The sequence below is a fragment of the Mastacembelus armatus genome, chromosome 10, assembly GCF_900324485.2.
Source record: "Mastacembelus armatus chromosome 10, fMasArm1.2, whole genome shotgun sequence".
NCBI classification, from domain to species: Eukaryota; Metazoa; Chordata; class Actinopteri; order Synbranchiformes; family Mastacembelidae; genus Mastacembelus; species Mastacembelus armatus.
The window spans coordinates 28,909,809-28,926,961 of NC_046642.1; the positions used below are offsets into that span (position 1 = coordinate 28,909,809).

General features: G+C 42.2%; 1 protein-coding gene across 1 annotated transcript in view; it reads right to left on the reverse strand.

The window, feature by feature from the left end:
• slc7a11 (solute carrier family 7 member 11) overlaps positions 1–17,153 on the reverse strand; it is a 35,691-nt gene that overhangs the window by 13,283 nt on the left and 5,255 nt on the right. The window contains exons 3-7 of the mRNA XM_026330852.1: positions 14,752–14,867; positions 13,316–13,441; positions 2,688–2,787; positions 2,491–2,535; positions 1,818–1,941 (exon numbers count right to left, since the gene is read on the reverse strand). Coding sequence (XP_026186637.1) covers positions 1,818–1,941; positions 2,491–2,535; positions 2,688–2,787; positions 13,316–13,441; positions 14,752–14,867 — 511 coding nt within the window. The remainder of the gene's footprint in view (positions 1–1,817; positions 1,942–2,490; positions 2,536–2,687; positions 2,788–13,315; positions 13,442–14,751; positions 14,868–17,153) is intronic.

The window sequence follows — 17,153 nt, forward strand, 5'->3', positions numbered from 1 at the left end:
TAGTGCATGTCAGAGCAAATGAGAATCATGAGGTCGAAGGAACCGCCCAAGGAGCTCAGAGACAGAATTGTGGCAAGGCACAGATCTGGCCAAGGTTACAAAATAATTTCTGCAGCACTCAAGGTTCCTAAGAGCACAGTGGCCTCCATAATCCTCAAATGGAAAAAGTTTGGGACGACCAGAACTCTTCCTTGACCTGGCCGTGCAGCCAAACTGAGCAATCGTGGGAGAAGAGCCTTGGTGAGAGAGGTAAAGAAGAACCCAAAGATCACTGTGGCTGAGCTCCAGAGATGCAGTAGGGAGATGGGAGAAAGTTCCACAAAGTCAACTATCACTGCAGCCCTCCACCAGTCGGGGCTTTATGGCAGAGTGGCCCGACGGAAGCCTCTCCTCAGCGCAAGACACATGAAAGCCCGCATAGAGTTTGCCAAAAACACATGAAGGACTCCCAGACTATGAGAAATAAGATTCTCTGGTCTGATGAGACCAAGATTGAACTTTTTGGCATTAATTCTAAGCGGTATGTGTGGAGAAAACCAGGCACTGCTCATCACCTGCCCAATACAATCCCTACAGTGAAACATGGTGGTGGGAGCATCATGTTGTGGGGGTGTTTTTCAGCTGCAGGGACAGGACGACTGGTTGCAATTATAGGAAAGATGAATGCGGCCAAGTACAGAGATATCCTGGAAGAAAACCTCTTCCAGAGTGCTCAGGACCTCAGACTGGACCGAAGGTTCACCTTTCAACAGGACAATGACCCTAAGCACACAGTTAAAATAACAAAGCAGTGGCTTCGGAACAACTCTGTGACCGTTCTTGACTGGCCCAGCCAGAGCCCTGACCTAAACCCAATTGAGCATCTCTGGAGAGACCTGAAAATGGCTGTCCACCAACGTTCACCATCCAACCTGACAGAACTGGAGAGGATCTGCAAGGAAGAATGGCAGAGGATCCCCAAATCCAGGTGTGAAAAACTTGTTGCATCATTCCCAAGAAGACTCATGGCTGTACTAGCTCAAAAGGGTGCTTCTACTCAATACTGAGCACAGGGTCTGAATACTTATGACCATGTGATATTTCAGTTTTTCTTTTTTAATAAATTTGCAAAAATTTCTACATTTCTGTTTTTTTCTGTCAAGATGGGGTGCTGAGTGTACATTAATGAGAAATAAAATGAACTTTTTTGATTTTGGCAAATGGCTGCAATGACACAAAGAGTGAAAAATTTAAAGGGGTCTGAATACTTTCCGTACCCACTGTATATATATATATATGTATATATATATATATGTATGTATAACTACAAACGCTACTAGCCTACCATTTGACCACACTTCCAGTCCAAATGATGTTGTTGCTGTATATCCTGGTGGTGTGGATCAGTGAGTCAATATCCCACTTACTCCTGGTGTACAACTTGATGTCATCCATGTACAGGAGGTGGCAGATGGTTGCTCCATTTCATAGTAATCATCCATAGCCAGTCTTAGTGATAACTTCACTGAGGGATTCAGGCCTATGCAGGACAACAGCAGGAACAGAGCATCTCCTTGGTAGATGCCATACTTAATGGAGGCTTGTGATATCAGCTTGAGGTTGGCCACAAGGGTTGTTTTCCACAGTCCCACTGAGTTCCTTATGAAGGTTCTTAGAGTCCTATTGATATTGTGTAGCTCCAAGGATTCCAGGATCCATGTGTGAGGCATTGAGTCGTAGGCTTTCTTGGAGTCAATCCAGGCGGTACACAGGTTGGACTTACAGGTTGTGTGTGTGTGTGTAAAGAGAGATAGAGAGAGCGAGAGTAGCTTACTTACCACAGCAACAGCCTCTGAGGCCAGGAGCTCCTCTGCTGACATCACAGTGTAGTATGCGACATTGATCAGCACATAGCAGCAAGTCACAATCACCATGGAGATACAGATAGCTAATGGCACAGTCCTAAGGGTGGGAGGAATAATAACCAATGCAATAAAGTGTCAGTCGCTTGCATGGCTCCCCCTGCTTAATTCAACTCTTAATATAATTTCCACCTTTGCCCTATTTCTGGTTTTTTTTTTCTCAAAATAACAGTAGGACATCACTCTGTTGCTGGTGACTACAAATGCTCTGGATAACAAATTTTAAGTGGATATACCATAAATTCACAAATAAAAGCTGCTGTTTAAATGATTGCAGTACTATCAGACTTTACATTTACTATTACTTGGAATTATCTCACATGCTAAATTCATTGTATTGAATTTTATGTTTATATTCCATCATTACAACAGTTATTTTGTGTTATGGAAATGTACATTTTAATTAAGCAAAGACAAAACTGAAAAACATGTAAGAAGTGTTGTGGTTGCATTAACCACCTCAACCAGACTGCTGCCAGTTTCTAGTTGCTTAACCAATAAATGTATCAACAAATAACATGTATTAAAGTGGTTTTTATGACCCATACCCATACATTACCAGTATAACCAGCACGTAGATTAAACTCACCTCTCCGGGTTTTCTACCTCCTCTGTCACAAAGTTTAGATAGAACCTAGAGGAAATAATATCTTGCATTAAGTCTTCAATGCCTATAGTTCTGAAATGAATACAAACTGACACCACTTGAACATTTGATGACTGTGTGTGTATGTATGCTCATTTATATGCAATGCACGTTTGTGTATGTGTGTGTGCTATACCTACCACCCAGCATATGCATACATCCCAGAGTAGAAAGCCAATGGCATACCAGACAACTGCATAGTGTTCATATTAAAGGCATCTTCAAAATTCCCAGTCTCTCCTACAAACACACACACACAGACACTAGGTTAACTGGTGAAAGCACCATAATTGCTCCTAAATTAAATAAAAATGGATTCTTCTCTACAACATCAGTAAATCACACACAATACATTAATGTGTGCAAGGCTGAATTCCAATACCACAGCTTAGGACACTGAGGGGCTTCAGAGGGCCTAAGATTGTCTATGTACAAGTACAAGTCATTTGACATATGGTACTAAAGCACAATAAAACTGAAATGATGAGACTGTTAAAGCACTGTCAAACCCTAGTTTTAATACTTACAATTTTGGTGTATATTTTTAGGCAAGTTACCAGAAACTAACTGACATGGCAAATTGGGGGTAAGTAGCGTTTTGGTGAAGGAGCATTGTTTGCTTCTAAATTCTAAAACTTTATTGATCCACGGTGGGAAATTCACAGGCTACAAGCAGGATTAAAGTGATGAACACAAAAATGCATCAATAATTCAATTCAATTCAATTCAATTTTATTTGTATAGCGCCAAATCAACGGAAGGGAGGGGAGGGTTAGGGTAAGTCTAGCCTTAAAAATACAGAGAGTGTCTGCCTCCTGAACCCAGACTGGGAACTGGTTCCACAGGAGAGGAGCTTGATAACTAAAGGCTCCCATTCTACTTTTGGAAACTCTGGGAACCACAAGTAGACCTGCACTCTGAGAGCAAACTGCTCTATTGGGATAATATGGTACTATGAGGTCTTTGAGGTATGAAGGAGCTTGATCATGAAGGGATTTGTATGTGAGAAGAAGGATTTTAAATTCTATTCTGGATTTTACAAGGAGCCAATGAAGAGACGCTAATACAGGAGAAATATGATCTCTCTTGCTAGTTCCTGTCAGGACTCTGGCTGCAGCATTCTGGATTAACTGGAGGCTTTTTATGGAGACATCCAGATAGTAATGAGTTACAGTAATCTAGCCTTGAGGTAACAAATGCATGGACTAGTTTTTCTGCATCATTTTGAGACAGGATGTTCCTAATTTTGGCAATATTGCACAAGTGAAAGAAGGCAGTTCTAGAGATTTGTTTTATGTGTGAGTTAAAGGACATGTCCTGGTCAAAAATAACTCCAAGGTTTTTCACAGTAGTACTGGAGGCCAGGGTTATGCCATCTAGAGTAGCTATAATTTTATAAAAGCTATTTCTGAGGTTTTTAGGCCCAAATACAGCAAGCAAATACTCTGAATTTAAAAGTAGAAAGTTACTGGTCATCCAGGCCTTTATATCAGTTAGACACGCTTGAAGTTTAGCTAACTGGTTTGTGTTATCAGGTTTCATAGATAGATACAGCTGAGTGTCATCTGCATAGCAGTGGTAATTCAATTCAATTCAATTTTATTTGTATAGCGCCAAATCACAATACAAATCATCTCAAGGCACTTTACAAAAACTAAAACTAAAAACCCAACAATTCCCTTATGAGCAAGCACTTGGCGACAGTGGAGAGGAAAAAACTCCCTTTAACGGAAGAAAAAAACCTCCAGCAGAACCGGGCTCAGTTTGGGCGGCCATCTGCCTCGACCGGTTGGGGTGAATGGATAGAGCAGAGAGAAAAGAACAGCAACAATAAACAACAAATAGACACTGCAGGTTGGTGGGGCCAGTAACTGCACATCAGCGATATACAGCTCCAGGACCAGGGACACCTGCAGAAGGTACAGAGAGAACAGAGAGAGAGGGAGAGAGCACAAACTAGGGGAGAGAGAGAGCACAAGGTTAGTAACATTCAATGGTGGAATATACATGAGGTGGGAGAGAAGAGGGGGGGGGGGGGGGGGGGGTTAGGGTAGGGGAGCTCAGTGCACCGATGGTCCTCGGGCAGTCTAGGCCTATAGCAGCATAACTAACTAAGGGATGGTTCAGGGTTGCCTGAAGCCAGCCCTAACTATATGCTTTGTCAAAGAGGAAGGTTTTAAGTCTAGCCTTAAAAGTACAGAGAGTGTCTGCCTCCTGAACCCAGGCTGAGAGCTGGTTCCACAGGAGAGGAGCTTGATAGCTAAAGGCTCTGCCTCCCATTCTGCTTTTGAGAACTCTGGGAACCACAAGTAGGCCTGCACTCTGAGAGCGAAGTGGTCTATTGGGATAATATGGTACTATGAGGTCTTTAAGGTATGAAGGAGCTTGATTATGAAGGGATTTGTATGTGAGAAGAAGGATTTTAAATTCTATTCTATATTTTACAGGGAGCCAATGAAGAGAAGCCAATATAGGAGAAATATGATCTCTCTTGCTAGTTCCTGTCAGGACTCTGGCTGCGGCATTCTGGATTAATTGGAGGCTTTTTATTAAGATATTAGGACATCCAGATAGTAATGAGTTACAGTAATCTAGCCTTGAGGAAACAAATGCATGGACTAGTTTTTCTGCATCATTTTGAGACAGGATGTTCCTAATTTTGGAAATGTTGCGCAGGTGAAAGAATGCAGTTCTAGAAATTTGTTTTATGTGTGAGTTAAAGGACATGTCCTGGTCAAAAATAACTCCAAGGTTTTTTACAGTAGTACTGGAGGCCAGGGCTATGACATCTAGAGTAGCTATAATTTTAGAAAAGTTATTTCTGAGATTTTTAGGCCCAAATATAATGACTTCTGTTTTCTCCGAGTTTAAAAGTAAAAAGTTACTGGTCATCCAGGCCTTTATGTCAGTTAGACAGGCTTGAAGTCTGGTTAACTGGTTTGTGTTAACAGGTTTAATAGATAGATATAACTGAGTGTCATCCGCATAGCAGTGGTAATTAATAGAGTGCTTCCTAATGATATATCCTAAAGGAAGCATGTACAGGGTGAACAGAATCGGTCCGAGCCTTGTGGAACTCCATAACTAACTTTTGTTCGTGTGGAAGGTTCATCATGGACATGAACAAACTGGAATCTGTCCGATAAATAGGATTGGAACCACTTTAACGCTGTTCCTCTGATACCAATCACATGCTCCAGTCTCTGTAATAAGATGTTGTGGTCAATGGTGTCGAATGCTGCACTAAGGTCTAGGAGGACAAGTATCGAAACAAGTCCATTATCTGAGGCTAAGAGAAGATCGTTGGTAACTTTCAACAGTGCTGTTTCTGTACTATGATGTGCTCTAAATCCTGATTGGAAATCTTCAAATAGTTCATTCCTGTGTAAGTGGTCTGATAGCTGCTTAGCAACAGCTTTTTCTAGGATTTTAGAAATAAATGGCAGGTTGGATATTGGTCTATAATTAGCCAAGACTCCTGGATCAAGACTAGGCTTTTTGAGTAAAGGTTTGATTACTGCAGTCTTAAAGGCCTGTGGTACGTAGCCTGATACTAGAGATAAATTTACCAAGTCCAATAAAGATGGGTTCATTAATGGCAGGGTGCCTTTAAGCAGTCTAGTCGGGATGGGGTCCAAGAGACACGTTGATGATTTAGATGAAGCAACTACTGATGTAAATTCAGAGAGATCTATGGGAGAGAAGCAGTCTAAACATAACTGAGGTCCTACAGATGATTCAAGAGCTACTGTAGTAAAAGATTCATTTATTGCAGGTATAGGAAGCATCTGCTGAATTTTATCTCTAATAGTTGTGATTTTATTTGTAAAGAAACTCATAAATTCATCACTGCTGAGAGCTAAGGGAACACTGGGCTCAACGGAGCTGTGACTTTTTGTCAGCCTGGCTACAGTGCTGAAAAGAAACCTGGGATTGTTCTTATTTTCCTCTATTAGTGATGAATAGTATGCAGTTCTGGCTTTACGGAGAGCTTTTTTATATGTTAGTAGACTGTTTTTCCAGGCTAGAAAAATTTCCTCTAAGTTTGTGGAACGCCACTTCCTTTCCAGCCTTCGTTATGCCTGCTTTAAGGTACGAACATGTAAATTATACCATGGGGCTAGTCTTCTCTGAATCACTAACTTCTTTTTCAGAGGGGCTACAGAATCAAGCGTTTCACGCAGTGAGGTTACAGCGCTGTCAACAACATGATCAATTTGGTAGGGAGTAGGATTAAGGCAGCTGCCCTCCACTATGTTTATACTTGGCATAGATGAAAATAAAGATGGAATCATTTTCTTAAATTTATTAACAGCGTTGTCGGATAAACGTCTGCTGTAGTGGAATTTTCTTCCAGACGCTGCATGATCCATCATTTTAAATTCGAAAGTTATTAAAGAATGATCTGACAAAACAGGATTTGGGGGAAAAATTATTAGATGTTCAATTTCGATGCCATAGGTCAGAACAAGATCAAGGGTGTGATTAAAACAGTGGGTGGGTTTATTAACGTTTTGAATGAAACCAATTGAATCTAATATAGAATTAAATGCAATGCTGAGGCTGTTATTTTCAGAAGTAACTACTGATGTGAATTCAGAGAGATCTATGGGAGAGAAGCAGTCTAAACAACTGAGGTGTTACAGATGATTCAAGAGCTACTGTAGTATAAGATTCATTTATGGCAGCTATAGGAAGCATCTGATGAAAGAAATTCAAAGTCATCACTGCTGAGTTCTTGTTCTCCTGTTCTTCTGTTCTTATTTTCCTCTATTAGTGATGCATAATATGCAGTTCTGGCTTTATGGAGTGCTTATTTATATGTTAATAGACTGTTTTTCCAGGCTAGATAAAATTCTTCTAAACTTATGGAACGCCACTTTCTTTCCAGCCTTCGTGACGCCTGTTTTAAGGTACGAATATGTGAACTGTACCATGGAGCTAATCTCCTGTGATTCACTAACTTCTATTTTCAGAGAAGTTTTCATGCAGTGAGGCTACAACACTGTCAACAAGATGATCAACTTGTTAGGGAGCAGGATTGAGGCAGCTGCCCTCCACTGTGTTGGCAGATGCCATAGATGTCAATAAAGATGGAATCATTTTCTTAAATTTATTAACAGCGTTGTCAGATAAACATTTATTGTAGTGGAATTTTTTTATGACTGGGGGTGGTTGATTCATTCAGACTGTCACATTCATCCTGCTGCTGCCAGGTTTCAGTGAGACAGAGTAAGTCAATTTGGTGATCAGTTATCAAATCATTTACTAACAGAGACTTAGACGAAAGAGACCTATTATTTAATGATTCACATCCAAAGTGGGATGGATGCCGTCCCTCGCTACCAGAAAGTGGCCTAGGTGTCTATGAAGGCCACATTGTTTGCTGGACACCACCTAGACAGCCAGCGACAGAACGATGACAAACGGGTGTCATTGCTGCCGACATGAAAACCAGTTTTACCATATTTACAATTAGCCTTAGCCAGCAGCTTCAAATTTGACTCGATGTTTCCCGCTCTGGCCCCAGAAATGCATTTGAATATGGTCGCTGGTGTCTCTTGCTTCATGTTTCTGACTATGGAATTGCCAATTCCGAGTCGGTTTGTCAGCGGGTGTGTCGCTGAGCAGGGAAAATTGGTTAGAAACGGGCAGGTTTTGAGCTGTGGGCTTCTGCTTAGGAGTACGTTTCCGTCGGACTTCTCTAAATTATTAGAAGAACTTGACAAACTGAAAATCCAGTCATTTGTCAGTGGACCTCTCGCAAACATCAACAGGAGGATTAATAAATTCACTTTCATTGAACATATGGCTATCCAAGGCCTGTGAGATAAGAGGAGTGCACTTCATTGATAACTTCAACCTTTTTTGGCAACGCGACGACCTGTTCAAGGGAAAGGGCCCATATCTGAGCAGGAGTGGAGTGAGACGGCTAACGGATAACCTCCTCCACTCTCTGAGGCACCAGACTGGGTCTGGACGGTCGTGTGAACAGCCAAAGGCTCCTCTGAGAGAAGAGAGGAGTGAAGTAAACACTCACACCTCACCAGCAACGGACCCCTCATCAGCCATGGATCCCCCCTCAACAGCACCTTCAATGGTGCCCCCTCCACTGCCCTGGGCCCCCTCAGTTGCATCCACATCCTCTGCAGACTCATCATTGACCATCCCATCCCATCCCCAGCTTCACCAATGCGATTTCCAAATCGTTTGGAAACCTTGGTGAAATCAGGAATTAAAATGGAGCACTCCTGTCAGACCCCCCCGCTCCCAGACCAAAGATCCTGACTAGCATCAATACTGCTATCAGCAACTAGGACGCCCAGGGCCTCTGCTGTTCCAGGACTTATAGCCATAATAACCCACTTATCGGCGGAACACGGTCCTGATGCGGACCCAGAAGCCGCCCCATACACACCCGGACCTACAGTCAAAACAGAAGGTTATGATTTAAAACCTAACGGGCCACATTAAATCGATAACATCACCAGCATTTTATCATCTCAAAAACATTGCCAGACTCAAAGGGATCATGTGTAAACCAGACTTGGAAAGACTCATCCATGCATTTATCTCTAGCAGGTTAGATTACTGTAACGGCCTGTTCACAGGGCTCTCAAAATGAGCTGTTAGGCAGCTACAGTACATTCAGAACGCTGCTGCTCAGGTGCAGGACCTACAACCACATTACTCCTGTTCTCAGATCTCTGCACTGGCTTCCTGTCCCTCAGAGAATTGACTTTAAAACAGCACTGCTTGTGTATAAGTCTCTTCATGGCTCAGCACCACATTACATCTCTGACATGTTGATGCCATATGAACCATCTCGAACTCTGAGACCATCAGGGACAGGCCTTCTGCTCGTGCCCAGAGTCAGGACTAAACAGGGACAAGCAGCTTTTCAGTTATATGCAGCTAAAACCTGGAATAGTCTTCCTGATGATGTTAGACAATGTTTAAGTCCAAGCTAAAAACCTTTCTTTTTAGCGTGGCATATATATATGACAACTGACAGTGTTTTATTCAAAGTGATTTATCTGCAAGAAGGTCGTGAGTTCGCAACCCGGCCTTTCTGTGTGGAGTTTGCGTGTTCTCCCTGTGCTTGCGTGGGTTTACTCCGGGTACTTCCGGGTTTCCTCCCACAGTCCAAAAACATGCATGTTAGGTTGATTGGTGAATCTAAATTGCCCGTAGGAGTGAGTGTGAGTGTGAGATTGTCTGTCTTTGTGTGTCTCTATGTGGCCCTGTGATGGACTGGTGACCTGTCCAGGGTGTACCCCTGCCTTTCACCCGAGAGAGCGCTGGGATAGGCTCCAGCAGATCCCCGTGACCCTGGCTTTCAGGAAAAAGCGGGTATAGAAGATGGATGGATGGATTTATCTGCACTCAGTTTCCTTTAATATTAATTTCACTATTTTTGATTCTTGCTTATGTATTTTTAACTTGTCTTTTATTTCTGTAAAGCAGTTTGAATTACTGTGTATGAATTGTGCTATATAAATAAACTTGCCTTGCCTTGCCGTGGCTAAATATAACATATTCCGGAACCTTGCCTTACTATTAAAATCATGAAGTGTCTTTTTTAGTTTATTTAGGAAAAGGGAGATGAGGAATAAACCAACAGAGCTCACTCTGATGGTTAATGCCCATTCACAATATACATAGCAGGTTGTAGATGACACTCCTGTTAGACAACTCTAACTCTAATGCCCCTTTTTCAATACACCGTTTTAGGACTACTAGGCTCTACTCGACTCGACTCGGTTTAGGTCATTTTCCATTGAGTATCACCTCAATGTGGGCACAGCCATCAAAGCATGGCATGGAGAGCCTTATTAAGGTCATAATAATGATACACAACATTTTATACCACATTCATAATTAATTAAATTTTAAATGTTGCAGGTTTTAAGTTATTATGGAGTTCTCATCATACTTTGTGATTAGTTTGTTTATTTATTGCTGAAATCATTGTTTAATTGCCCATAGGAGTGAATGTTAGTGTGTGAGGTCGTTACATAGTGGGGGCTTGTCTGGGATCTGAATGATCTGAATCAGACCTTATCTTTATGGAGAGGTTATTATCATGTAATTACATTGCACTTTAAGCTGGCAAGGCAGGTTTTTTTCTTTCTCTCACTCTTCTAAGAGCATGGCAACTTCGGAGTTGGCCCAGTTCATCGCTCATCCTTCAGTGCAGCTGCTTGAAAATTGCAAAAAGACTGATTGAGATTGCTTTACATTTTCACATTGTCCATCCTAATCAGATTACCAAGGCTGATCTTAAAGCCTTAGTCATGTCAAAGTTACTGGATTTTGGGGTCATCACTGTGGCAGGTATGTCCTCCTCTAAGCATCCTCACACAGACACCAGTGCAGCAGTACCAGGTGCATTACAGGCAGAGGGAAAACCTCCAGCCGATCCTCCTCCGGTGGGTTTAGCCGCTGAGAAAGGTGGGGGGCTTAAAACTCCTCTCACACTTCCTCGCTATGACCCATCCCCAAGTACAGATGCTGATTCTCGGGTTGAGGCATGCCTAAAAATACGGCTAGCCCAACTACAGCTAGAGGCAGAGGAAAAAGCTCACACATGAGTACCAACTTGAGATAAAGAGAATGGACATTGAGACAGATAAAAAGTTATACGCCTCAAGCAACTTGAACTGGAGAGCCACATTAGTAGGCGACTTACATTTCAACCTGCCTCAACCAAGCCTGATACCTCAGATCATCTGTCCTTTGACATTAGCAAAAACATAACCTTGGTTCCAACTTTTCGTGAAGCAGAAGTTGATTCATATTTTTGCTGCATTTGAACACATTGCACAAGCCTTACATTGGCCTACAGATGCCTGGCCCCTGCTGGTCCAATGTAAAATTTTTGGAAAGGCCCAAGAAGCGGTAGCTGCGCTAACTCTTGAAGCTAGCTTAAACTATGAAGCAGTTAAAAAGACTATCTCACTAGCTTGCGAGTTAGTTCCAGAGGTATACAGAAATGCAAAAAAATCCCCAAATCAAATTTACACTGACCTCGGAAAAGGAAGCTTGCTAGACAAATGGTGCAACACTTGTCATGTAAACAATTTTGCACAGCTGAGAGAACTCATATTGCTTGAGGGGCTTATTCGGGATCTGAATAATCTGAATCAGACAAAGATGTTTACCCGATTGTATTGTCATGTATTTGAACAAACAGAAAATAGACAATGTTTTATCTGCTGCTACCCTTGCTGATGAGTTTCTTTTAACACATAAGACTGTTCTCTCTGCTTCCCAGTTGCACAGAACCTGATTTACAGCCATGAATGGGTCTGAAAAGCAAAAACCTACTGCCAAAAAAGAGGTAAGAGAATGCTTCTATTGCTATAAACCTGGACACGTCATAGCAGATTGTTTGTCCCTCAAAAGAAAAGAAAATAATGCATCAATTTGTCAAAAATTATTAATGCCAAGCCCCCACACTGGGTCTGCCTAATCCTAATCTAACTAATTTTGTTGACAGGAAGGACAGTTACATGGCTACTGTATTATGCCAACCTCAGGGGGTATATTACACACTTGTCAGCTCAGCGCTGATTCAGATACCACACTATATTGTTTGAAATGCCTAACCTCACTGTTTAAAGGTGCAACATGCTGAACCCTGCAACACTTCTTCCTACAGAAAATGATGGAGATGCTCACTGAAGTTATGAACCATCTGTACTCCCAGATCTGATCTCGCCAAGACATTCAATGTAGATAGGGAGTCATTTATCGATGGCTATGCTTCAAGTTGGGTTTCCAGTTGTCACAGTTGTCATAGTGTGATTTCTAGCGATAAATTGCCCTCTCACTTGTCTGCACAGGCTGCCTTACCAAAGCCTGTAAATTTGCCAGACAAAATAGTCGACATTTACACTGACTCACGCTATACTTTTAGAGTTGTCCACGATTATGGTTGTCTCTGGAGGCAGAGGGGTTTCCTGACATCAGCCAGAACAACTATTGCACATCATGCTCTTCATGCAGCCTTGTTAGATGCTATCCTATTCCCGTCACATTTCATAACTGAGATTTCTCAGTTATGAAATGTGACGCCCAAACTAGCAAAAAAAGATCCCGTTTGTACAGGCAATTCAGCAGCAGATGCCACTGCAGAAGCTCCAGCCATGGCAGGCCAGATGTTTCACCTTACTCAGCATTCTGTTCCACTGGAATTCAACCTACAGGTTGATCTGTCAACCATGTGGAGAAAATCAGGTGCAACACTACAAAAGGGGGATATGGCCTGGCCCAGATGATAAAACTTGTTTACCTAGGACATATTTACACCTCTGAGGAAAAAAGAGATGTGTGCATAGATGTATAATCTGTGCAGCACACAATGCATGCACTGCCATTAAAAATAATGGGGTTTTTCAGCTGTCACTGTGCCAGAAGAATCGATATTGCTTGACTATGGTTTGTAAATGCCCTAACAGGAGACATCATTGCTTACTGGGGTATTCCTAAGAAAATCAGTAGTGACAAGGGTCTTGTCTGAAAGGGTGAATACAGGAAGATTACTTTTTCCACCACTGCTGAAGTCACTAACCAAATACATTTTACACAGTTTTTAAGTTAGTCCATAGGTGAGGGAAAGACAAAGATTAAAATCCTTTTGAACACCTGCTCTGAGGACATGTTCCCAAACAACATATATAGGGATGAAACCCCCTTGAGGGTATATGGGGCTCAAGTATAGTATAGGATGCTATTAGAGGTTGTCATGATGATGATGTCTTACCTTTAAAGAGCTGATACATCCCAGGCACTATAATGATGATAATGGCCAGTAGCTTAGTGATGGTGAGGAAGATCTGAATTTTGGCTGTCCAAGTCACACTCATACTGTTCAGGTACATGACAGACGCTATAGAGAAATAGAGAGAAATGTTTCACCATGTAGCTATGTATTATCTGCTGGCTATATTGGAGGTCCATTTGTCAGTTATGGCTAATTGTGTTTCTAAACATAGAAGTTGGATCTTTAATTTCATTACCTTTAGTTTAAGGTTAATTTCTGGCTAGTTTTAAAATTGAAGGACATTTTATTTCTGGTATATGATCTCTTAAGATAATATTAAAATATAGTATCATGTCAAATTTACACATTAGCCATAGCACACCCAGTGACATGAGCAATACTGCAATAGTATATTAGTACTGTCATAACAGCAGATTAGCAGCAGAAACAGCAGAACATTCTATTCGAATTGGGTTATTGTGTAGCACAAATAATTTATGTGTGGCAGTTTTTCCCCCTGGGTTGTTCAACCCAGGCATATGTCACTATAGGCTAGATTATTATCCTTTTGCACAATTGCTGTAATGTCTGTCCATGTGGTCATATGTGTTTTTATTTAATAGACAAGTTTGCCAAGGTAAAAATACTTCTGGTCTATTTGTCATGTTGACATCATCTACTTCCTGTCCTACCTCTAACGGCACAATTTGATTCTTAGATCATGCATACTTTCCTGTCATTCCCAAAGCCTGGAACAGGTCAAAAAAATAATATCACCCTGATTTATTGTAACACTTATGCATTATTAATGCCATCTAGAGGTTGAGTCAGGGCAACTGGACTTCCAGTTTTTAGGTCGAAACGTTTCACTACTCATCCAAGTAGCATCATCAGTCTAAGAGAAAGCTGGTATGGAAACTCCAGTTTATCTCCCAGGTTGGTTTCACTCCACCCCTAGTACCACTGGCTCATTAGGTGAGCTATGGAAATTGCGTGAGAGTCATTAGACCCAACCTCCTGAGTTGGTTTCAATTCACACCTGGGCTGAATAGGATCATTACTCCATTGCTCCTCTTTTTTTGGAAACATGTTTGGTATCTGATGTTTGGGAAACATCACATACCAGTTCACTTCAAACCCACCAACACACTGAGAAAGACTGGCTCACCCTAAAGGTCAGACATCAAAACAAAAGAGGACCAATGTAGTATATGCTGTTCAGTGTAAGGAAGAATGTTCCGAACTCTACATTGGAGAAACCAAACAACCACTTAACAGGAGGATGGCCCAGCACAGGAGGAGCAGCTCCTCAGGACCACGGTCAGTTGTGCATCTCCATTTAAAGGAAACAGGCACTCTTTATTTTGTCTCAACCTTTAGATAACTTTACCTGGACAACTGAGAATCTCTACAGAATTATAAATGCCAGTACATACTTATGCCGATGACAGTGGCCAGTTTGACAGCAATAAGGGGGACACCACAGGGCATGAACAGAGGCTCCAAGATGTGTTGACCAAACGCCAGTGAGATGACTGCCAATGCTGCGGGCCTGCAGGATACACACACACAAAGGTAGATGAATAAACATGAAAATACAACTACTACATAGTATTAGTTTAGTACAAACATATTGATACTTCAATAATTATGTTTCAGTAATTCTGTTTTGACATTGAAACAGCAAAAGTATGTTTCATGTCAATGACTACACAAATACTCATCAGACCCACATTCCACAGACCCTGACTCTACTCCCGACCTCAAAATTTTGGGTGTTCCCAAGAGGATTGGAAGGACAACTTCCCGGAACTAAAGGGGAAGGGGGAAGCTTCGATCAGAAACGGAGCGGCCTCAATCGGCAAGAGTGGGATAGTGGGAAGCTGTCTTTGAACCTGCTCAAAAACCTGTCCCGACCTCTAGAGAGTTGCAATAGAGTGGGAATGGTTTGGAAAGTGCGGAAGTTAAACAGGAACGGGACAGAAGTTACGTGTAATTGATCTGCAACAGCGTGAACAGGACAGTATCAGTTTGGGAGTGAGGGACCACCACTAATTACCACTTCATTAACACCAGCGGCACCAACACCATTTAATTCTGACTCAGGGTTTAAGTGTATATGTATGAAAGTTAAGCATATGGGTCGTGGGTGGAATGTCATTGAAGCATGATTAATCGGTTTGTAAAGTGTTTATTCGTGAAATTTCTCCTATCTGCTCCTGACCTGACCATAAACACCAAGTCAGGAGAGAGTGGGAAGAGCGTAAACAGGTCCTGAGTCTGTGGACTGTGGGTCTTAGTCAGTGCTGCAGCTTTGCAGTGTTTTAGCATCTTTCACTTCAATTAATTAGTCTGTTGGATTGTCTTGTCTGAAATTGTTGCTGCTGCTGTCTTGGCCAGGGTGCTCTTATAAGAGGTTGCTAACTCAGCTACCTCAAGGACAAGAAATGCTAATAAAGACTGTGATGACGACATGACAGGTGGAAAGTTCTAGAAAGGTAGTTAGGATTTTTTAAGTCAAAATCAGTTTTCAGCCACCTCTGCTGTCTTTGATCTAACATTTCCCCACTCTTATTGTCCCCTCAACTCTTACATATCTCCATGCCTCAATCCTACTCCCTACGAAACTCATTATCTTGTTGACTGTGCTGTAGCCTCTGTAGAGGGTCACAAAGCTCCCAGTTTTGGTAAAAGTCTAACAGTACAATCTGGCCAACAGAAACAATGAGCTCATCTGACAAGGAGGAATAGAGGGTTCAGGTGGAAGGTGCTCTGGTTTCTTATGAAGCTCAGCTTCATGCCTGTGTGGCCAACTTAATAAGCTTACCAATCCGGATTACCCAATCCGTATGGACAAACACCCAGATGGCTCACACAAACAGGCAAAATTACTTTAGGAGCAGAATTGATGCAACCCCAGGACATGACCCCTGTCCAGCAGTTATCCCAATTTCACACAGCATAAAAGACACACCAATCTGTGTACCGGAGAGGTATTCTGGGGAAGCTGCTAGTTGTAGGGCCTTTTTGATGCAGTGCAACATACAATTTAAGTACCAACCCTCTGCATTCCCTAATGATTCTTCTAAGGTAGCCTTTATCCTGTCCCTGCTGTCGGGTCCAGCTCGAGAGTGGGGAGCAGCGGAGATGAATAAAAACTCAGGTATTTGTGATTCTCTGGCCGACTTTTCCAAGGAACTAATTAATACCTTTGATCCCGCCAAGCCCCGGAAGGAGGCAGCCATTCGACTGGCCAGATTGACTCAGGGAAGTAGGTCAGTTTCTGAGTATGCCGTAGAGTTTAGGACCTTAGCAGCCACCTGTGATTGAAATAAGACCGCTTGGAAAGATATGTTTTATGCAGGACTTTCAGAAAAGGTTAAGGATGAACTGGCAGCCTGGGAATGGCCCAAGCAATTTGATAAGCTTGTGGAGATGGCAGTCAGTATAGACCGTCGCTGGAGAGAGAGACAGCGAGAGGGGTTTTCCTTCACGCCCATACGCCTCCCTTTTCCCCTCTGCTCACTTTCCAACCTACAAGAATGCACACAAGTAGTTTCGAAACCCAATCCGTATGGACAAACACCCAGACGGCTCAACTGAGGAGCCAGCCTCAGAGCCCATGCAGATTGGGAGGTCAGGCCTAACGCCGGAGGAACGCAGTAGACCAGGAGTGGCCAACCCGCGGCTCTTTGCCTAGTTTCATGCGGCTCTTACGTTCATATCGAAGTTTGTGTTTAATGTCCGATATTCTGTGTTCAACAGTGTGGCGGGACAGTTGGACGTCTGATATCATGCGTTTTAGCTTGTTGTTTTCAGGAGACAAGATTTCAACAAC